Source organism: Arachis duranensis, chromosome 8 (genome assembly GCF_000817695.3).
Source record: "Arachis duranensis cultivar V14167 chromosome 8, aradu.V14167.gnm2.J7QH, whole genome shotgun sequence".
Taxonomy (NCBI): Eukaryota; Viridiplantae; Streptophyta; class Magnoliopsida; order Fabales; family Fabaceae; genus Arachis; species Arachis duranensis.
Genome location: NC_029779.3, coordinates 10,760,658 through 10,768,713, shown reverse-complemented (window position 1 = coordinate 10,768,713; position 8,056 = coordinate 10,760,658). Strand labels below are relative to the sequence as shown.

The following is an 8,056-nucleotide window of genomic DNA, read 5'->3' as shown; positions in this document are numbered from 1 at the left end:
ATTTTGATTGAAGAAGATCGAAAGAACTACAAGATTCAAATTTTTCAATTATGATTCATATTTATGAAATTCAGGTACGCTTCCGTATTGAAGTATTTTCTTTCTTAATGATTTAACATGGATAATTTTGGGTTAAGAAATTTTGAAAAAATTCTATAATTTAATAGAAAATCTTAAGGGTCAATAATTTTTAACAAATTTGGAGCATTTAGTCAACATAAATATCAAATTATTTTTAATAAATAAATTTTACTAATCTAAATATACAAATTCTAATAAATATAAGTGTAAATTGTACTATATATAAATTTTAATAAATATATGTTTAAACTAAGTATTTTACATATAGATAAAAATTATTATTGGTCAAATAACCAAAAATTATAATATTTAATAGTTATACATTATTATTATAATTTAATATAAATAAAATAATTTTTAAAAAATTAGTTAATATTGGTTAAAAGAATTAATTATTTAATATTATTTAAGTAATTAATTAATACTAATTATTTTTTTATTGTAAAAGTATCATATTTAACTTTTATTTTTGGAGATTTAACATTTAAATAAAAACTATTTTAAAAATTAATGAATATTGATTAGTTTTGTAACTAAAAATTCAAAAATTTAAAATATTTTTAATATAAAATTTAAAAATAAAAAATTCTTAGAGGTAAACAAATTTTAGTATTTTTTATTATTATTTGATCAATATAAATATTAAATTATTATTTTATTAATTTACGTATGTAATTTTAAAAAAATTAAGTGTATATTATATTAATTTTTAGCTATAAACTATAATGATTCGTGTATATGCAAAATTCTAATAAATATAAATATATATTATTTATTTTTTATATATAAAATATTTATAAATATAAATACAAATTATTACTGATTAAATGCTGATGGTAAATATTAGCGAAAAATAATAATATTTGCTGAGAAAGTCACATTATGTTTTAAAAATATCGAAACAGTAGCTGGTGGGCCCCACAGCTATGTGTTATCATCCATTTTGGTTTCCCTGTGGCACCATATATATTCACAACACCACCTTCCAATTCCAACTTTTTCTCTAAATTACTTCACCCCACTTTGGGCTTTTTTCTCTTATTTGGTCCCCTTCACTTCACCTTCTCCATTCTTCTTCATTCTTCATTCAAGTGTAATATAACATACATTAATATGAACAGAAATAACAATAATAATAATGGCAACAGTAGAGATGACAAGCCATGCTGCTATTTCCATCCAAAGCAACTTCTTATTGGTGTTTGTCCCTTGTGTCTCAATGAGAGGCTTCTCATAGTAGCTGCAAAACAAGGCCACCACCGTCATCGCCACCACCACCACCACTCTTCTTCTTCCTCTTCTTCCAAAGCTTCCTCACACAATAGGATTCTTCAGAGTTCTTCTTCTTCCGTACACAGAAAGCCAGCAAGTAGTTCTTCTATTCACAAGATCTTTGCTTTTGGCTCTCTCTTTAGTCGCCAAGACTCTCATCAACACCAGTGGAAAACTCAGATTAACTATGAGTATGATGCTTCTTCAAGTCCAGAAGGTAATACACTCATCAATACCCTTAACTTGTTTACTTTCTTAGTTACTCTTTCTTTTCAGACCCAATCCTCCAAAAATTTAGTATTCTATTTGCTGCAAATTTTAATTTTATAATATCAAATTATTAATCCTTCCGGATTTTCAAAAATTAGAAACACAAAACTGAAATTTTAAATTTTTTTAATAACTAAATATTTTTATTTAATTTTATATTTATTTTAAACTAAATATAATAATAAAATATAACTGGGTCCTTAATACTTAATATTAAATATAATAAAATTTAATTTAATCTTAGCCTTTTAATCTTTGTCTCTCATTCTTTATTTTTCGGTCTCAATCTCTCTTCAAATTAATTTCAAGTTTTCTACCACTATGAACAAAAACAATGAAAAACGAGAAAGAAAAACAGAAAGTTTTTGTTAACCCTTTTTAGTTCTTCGGTTGTGATGATTATTCTTGTTATTAGCATTGCCTCACGAATACCCCAAAAAAAAGGTTTTATTTTTGCTGCTTCATGTTTTTAATAATGCTTAAAAATTATATTATAGATGAGGAAAAAGAAAAGACATTGCCTATACCAACAAAGTTTAATTTTTCACACTAAAATATATTAAAAAAATGATGCAAATATTCCTCATGTTTAGTGTAATAATGTCCATGGTGGTGATGAGGGAAATATTAAGTGGGGGCAATGGTTGGTGTTTTTGTTTGATTATTGTTGGTGGAGAATTATATCATGGGTGGTGCATGTTGTGTGCCTTCCCTTCACCGGGAAGATAAGATACACATTGTGATGATAATGATAGTGACAAATTTAAGGTCAAAAGACATTATAATAAAGAGTGACAAATAAACCATTGTAGATCAGAGTTGAGATTGCAACTTTAATTTCCTACTAGTGTTTGTTCTTTCGGTTTTCTGTCACCCCTTTTCTTCTTGGCGTGGCATATGACCATGTCAGATACAAACGCCAAAGAGCATTATGACACTCAGGAAATTAAATTATTTTTACAAGATATATATATATATATATTAATATTATTATTGGTTACATTGATTTGGTGGGGGAATTAGGGTGCACAACTAATCTGGCAAAATGTCATTCATGTGTGTTATCATGATGGGTCTATATGCCCTTATTTGAATTTTGAACACATACATTATATATTTTCTTCTATATAAATAAATTTCGTTTATATGAAAAGTGTATGTCAGTATCTAGTAGCATATACTGTTGAGGGAAAACTGGTGCCAAGAAAGTACATACACTTGAAATTTGAATATGCATGTGCTTTTCATTAAATCCGTCGGCAGCATATGTAATAGTGAAACGGAACAATTAGGTTTGTGTGCATTGAACTAATTTAGCTCAAATATATATTTTTCATGTAGGTATAAAATCACATTAATAATGGGTATTATTTGTTCTATATAGAATATGCTACTATATATGTTTAGTTATCCGTACAATTTATTGTTTTTGATCATTAATTAATTAATTAACAATTTAATGATGTCAAAAATAAGTTCAAATGCATCAGCATAGTGCTAGTGTAGATATAATGCTGACTAAAAATGTAAGTCAACATAAATAAAAGAGTGAATATCCATTTCGTCTTAACAATTATCTCGAAAAGACTACATGAGGCCCTTAAAAAAAATATTCAACTCGGCTCCTAATTTTTTTTGGGACTAATTAACTCTTGTGTCAGAGAAAAATAACATTGACTTTTTTTGGTATAAGAATTAATTAGTATCATAAAAATAAAGTTCAGGAATCGAATTGGATTTTTTTGTTAAAGAATTCGTTGTCTTTCGAGATAATTGTCAGGAACGGTTTTTATTTTAAATTTAAAAATTGATTATTATTTTTTTATTTAATTTTTAATTTATAGCTGTAAATTTTTTTTTCATTTAAGGGGGAAAAAAAGTTGGGTCCAATATTACATAATTGAAAGGTTGAAAAAACGAAACGAAATCAAAATGGTGAATAAAACTTGGATAGTCTCAATTTTTTTATGCACTAAGCTTCTTTTTTATACTTTTGCTTTTGATGGGGTCTTGAAAACCGACGAATTAGAATGATAAACATTCTGGTAACGACTTTAACTTTGTGCAGAAGACTCATTCATTTCAATCAAGTTTGAAGAGAATGGTATTGCCTCGTGGGAAAAGAACACGGTTTCTAACACCAAAATGATGTCAAAGAACACCACCACCACCAAAGACAGTAACAACAAGAGTGTGATAGAGCATGGAAAGTCACGTGACATGCTGAGGTGGCGAAAGAGGATTGGCCACATATTCCACCTCATGAGGTGGAAGAGGACAGGTGGCGTGTGCCACGTAGGCACCAAGGTGGAGGGAGTCAAAGTCAGAAAGAGTAATTGGATGAGGACTCTGACAAAGAGGAACAAGACCATGGAATGAAATGAATAAAGTTTTTAAGAGTCTCTCATAAAAGAAAGTGACATTACTACTCTTTACTCAAGAATTCAAGAAGAACAACCACCTTTTTATTTGGTCCCTTGTTCTTTGCAGTATGACTACTGTAAAGTGTGTTATATATAAATATATATATATAATACTATTATTTTTTATTATTTTTTTCCATATGCTAAAGTCAAAAATAGCTTTGTCACTCTTTCATTCGAAAATGCGCTTTAAATTTATAAAAAAGGAAAAAGTAAGGGGAAAAAAAGGTATTGCTTTGCATGCTAGCTTTGATGAGAAGGGAATGAGGTTCTTATTCTTGTATTTACTCTTTTGCCATTTTTTTATTATTATTATTTTATGTTTCTTAATTTCTCCATCCTATAGACTACTGTAGTACAGGCTGTAAAAGAAGAGTTTGTTGAAAATTGTTTTGTTTAATTTTGAAAATTATTACTATATTAAAAAAATGAAATTAGTAGCTCCTTTCCATATAGAGGCTTCCATATTAGGTAGCCATGGTGGGAAACAATAAAGCTTAAGGGCCCAATTGCATAATGCTACAAGACTTGATTAATTAGTATGAGAAGATCATAATGTCTATCTTGTTCTTTCAATTTTTCAAAAAAAAAAATCAAATATTAAGGACAAATTACGCAACTAAATAAAGTAGATTTTAAAATTATCTAAATATAATAAATTAATAATTAAAAATTAAATATATTTTAGTCCTGTAATTAATTTATATAAATTATTATAGGGTACAAAATTTTTAAAATTTAAATATAAACCGTTTTAAAGTGTTGTAATTTATGCACAAACTAAAATACAGTATAAACTTCTGCAATCTCTCAGAGTTTATATATTTTTTTTAATAAGAGAGCTTAAACAGAATAAAGTGGAGCGATAAATAAGTCAATAATTCAACATGAACAAGTAAATAAAAACAAAAATCTCCTTAATATCATCTCCGGTATTGCCATCAACAACAAAAAGATTCAAATTACTCCATTCTCTAAAACTGTTTAAAGATTGCTGAAATACCACCTCTGTAATCCCGTCATTGTTATTAAAAATCCGTCCGTTTCTCTTTAGTCAAACGTTCCAAATAATCGAAAAAAAAGCAAATGAGCCACTTGCTGCGCTCTACCTTCCTGTTAGCAACACCTATTCAACTCTCAAAGTGTTCTTTTAGTGAGTCCGAAACAGATCACGATCTTCCAAATTCAGATAGCCATTGGCACCACACCTGCCAAGTAAACTCACAATCCAAGAATAAATGATGAATATATTCAACTTCTTTATTACATAAAATGCAAATGTTATCACCGTGACTAATAATTCCCAATCTATGCAGTCTTTCTTTAGTACTTACTCTTCCTATCAGAATAAAACAAATAAATAACTCCACTCGTAACGGCACCAAACTTTTTTATAGGGTTCTTATGAAACTGTAGCTGGTTATATCCTATAAGAAAGATTTTAACTGTACTATCTGCACAAAAGAATTAGTTGAAAATATATTTTTCTTGTCAAACTTTCAAAAAATTTTGTCTTACTTAAGCTTTATAGGTTTTAAAGTCTTATACAAAAGATCCATCTTATTTATACTATAAATAAAATATAATTTGAAAATGTAAAAGAATAAATATTTTTTAAATTATTTATTTCGATAATTATTATATTTATTTTATTTATTTAAATAAAAGATCCCATGATAATATGAGAAATTAAAAACGGTACAAAACAATTTAAAGGATGAGTGGCAAAAATCTCTCTATTCAAGAATCAGGATGGCTATGCGGTTATTATATTTTTAAAAAATTTTAATTAATTATTATTTTGTTTGTTTTAAATATGTATTTTATTTTGTTTCAAAATATAAAAATTTTAGCCGTACATATAATTGATTATTAGATAAATTTTTTAGATGAAATAATAACAATAATAATAAAAATATTAGTAAATTTAAAATTGTGACCCATGTCTATCTTCTTTTTCTTTTATCTTTCTTGCTTTGGCATATTATGCAGCCTCATATTTTGGGATTTTATGACTGTTGGGCGTAACAATGCCATTTTTTAATTAGAATTTTTTTAATTTATGCCTCATAATTTTTCTTTTCTTAAATTAGAAACAAAATTCGAATGCAAAATTTCTACGTTAAGATAAAAAAATGATATCATTTGAGTTATAATTTATTGATTCATAAAATTATTAGATAGTAAAGTTTATGAAGTTTGCATAATATTACAATATAAATCGCGAAATATGACAAAAGTTTAGTTTGTGCATAAATTACATACTCTAGAGTAGTTTATGTTTAAATTTTAGAAATCTTATCTCTTAGAGTAGTTTATATATATATATTAATTATAGAATCAAAATATAATTAATTTTTAATTATTGTATTTGATCATTTTAAAATCTATTTTTTTAATTAAGTAATTTGCTCTTATTATTAGTGTGTACTATCTTTATTTCTCTTTTTTTCCTTTTATATATAAAATTATTATTTTAATGTGATAATTTTAAAATCTATTTTATTTAATTAAGTAATTTGCTCTTATTATTAGTGTGTACTATCTTTATTTCTCTTTTTTTTCCTTTTATATATAAAATCATTATTTTAATAGGAAAAAGCAATTATTTTCTCAATAATAATCAGACCAAACTATAAGGTGTTCCCACGTGCAAATCATATTGCATAGTTGCTATTGTGCTTGTCCTATGATCAACACTTGTAATTTTGATTTAAAAATTGTTTCATTTATGCTCAATAATTTATTTGTTGCCATTAATTCACTCTTATTTATTGATTTGATATTAGATAGAATATGAATTTCATGTTATATTGGTTCTATGATCGCCTATTTAATTATATAAAATAAACAAAAATAAACGTGTACAGTGAAAATAAGGTGAATTTTATAATGTTTATTATTTAATGTCAAAATTTAATTTTGTCTAACTTATTTTATAATAATAATAATAATAATAATAATAATAATAATAATAATAATAATAATAATAATAATAATAATAATAATAATAATAATCGTTTGATTTGGTTGAAGTGGTAATCCTAATCTTAAATATGGCGGTGTGATGGGAATTGGGAACTTAGAGTAGAGACATTAATGTATGTGCCAAACTATAGAGGACCACTGTTGAAGAAGGTGATAGCGAAAAGCTTTAATCGGAGCAGACGAAAATGACAAGACAAAATCGAATCTTCATTCACACTAAAATCAACAAATGCATCCGATGAAGGAGCTAATGTGGCATCATTTGGATCATATGAAATTATATGATTTAAATTATTCTGTTCAACGCCATAGCACAAAACGCATATATATATATTATTGCTTTCTTACTACGTTTTAGATAACATATATCAGGGTCCCATGCATGGTGATATAGCTAATTAATTACATCTTCAATTCTCTAACAAAATAAATCTAAATTTATGTCTTACATACTAAGAAATAAGAATATGCATGCTAAGGGCACACATCCCGAAATGATAAAAATGTCTATGGCGGTTAGACACATGTTTACCAACAAAAAAAACCATCAAATATTAATCATTTGACTGTGAAATAATAATGATGGTATACATGTGTGTGACACACGTACATGTGCATGTGCACTTAGGCATATTCTGTGTTTGGCTACTGTTTTAGAACAATAAGAATTGGAGATAAAATGTCTATGAATATAACTAATTTATTTAGTTGTTTTTTTTAACTAAAAAATATTGCGATTTCTTAGGTAAATACAGAAAGATTATGTTATTTGAGTTATAATTCGTTGGTATAATTTATTTAGTTGTTAATATATTAATAAAAAGACATAAGCATATTTGTCATTAAAAATTAAGAATTATTGCTTTTTTATAAATTAAAAAGACATAAGCATATATGTAAATAAGAATATTGCTTTTTTATTAATTAATTTTTGTTAATGGTCCTTCTTGCTAATTTTTTTATATTTTAATACATAATCAGTGTAAAATAATTTTATATATATATTGAATACCATAATATCA

At 26.1% G+C, this 8,056-nt stretch overlaps 1 protein-coding gene across 2 annotated transcripts; it reads left to right on the top strand.

Moving 5' to 3' along the window:
- Positions 1-1,093: 1,093 nt before the first annotated feature.
- LOC107481395 (uncharacterized) lies at positions 1,094-4,393 on the top strand. Of its 2 annotated transcripts, none has more exons than XM_016101675.3 (2): positions 1,094-1,570; positions 3,695-4,393. In XM_016101675.3, exons 1-2 carry the CDS (start codon positions 1,195-1,197, stop codon positions 4,000-4,002), a joined length of 684 nt encoding a protein of 227 aa, XP_015957161.1. In that variant the 5' UTR covers positions 1,094-1,194; the 3' UTR covers positions 4,003-4,393. The 2 variants fall into 2 exon arrangements, with proteins under 2 accessions (XP_015957161.1, XP_015957160.1); XM_016101674.3 differs by having other exon boundaries at positions 3,692-4,386.
- The last annotated feature ends 3,663 nt before the right edge of the window (positions 4,394-8,056 follow it).

Coding starts and splice junctions, on each gene's coding strand:
- LOC107481395 (XM_016101674.3), top strand. CDS start 1,195: ATGAACAGAAATAACAATAATAATAATGGCAACAGTAGAGATGACAAG. Junction 1,571..3,691: donor TGCTTCTTCAAGTCCAGAAG/GTAATACACTCA, acceptor AACTTTGTGCAG/AAGACTCATTCATTTCAATC.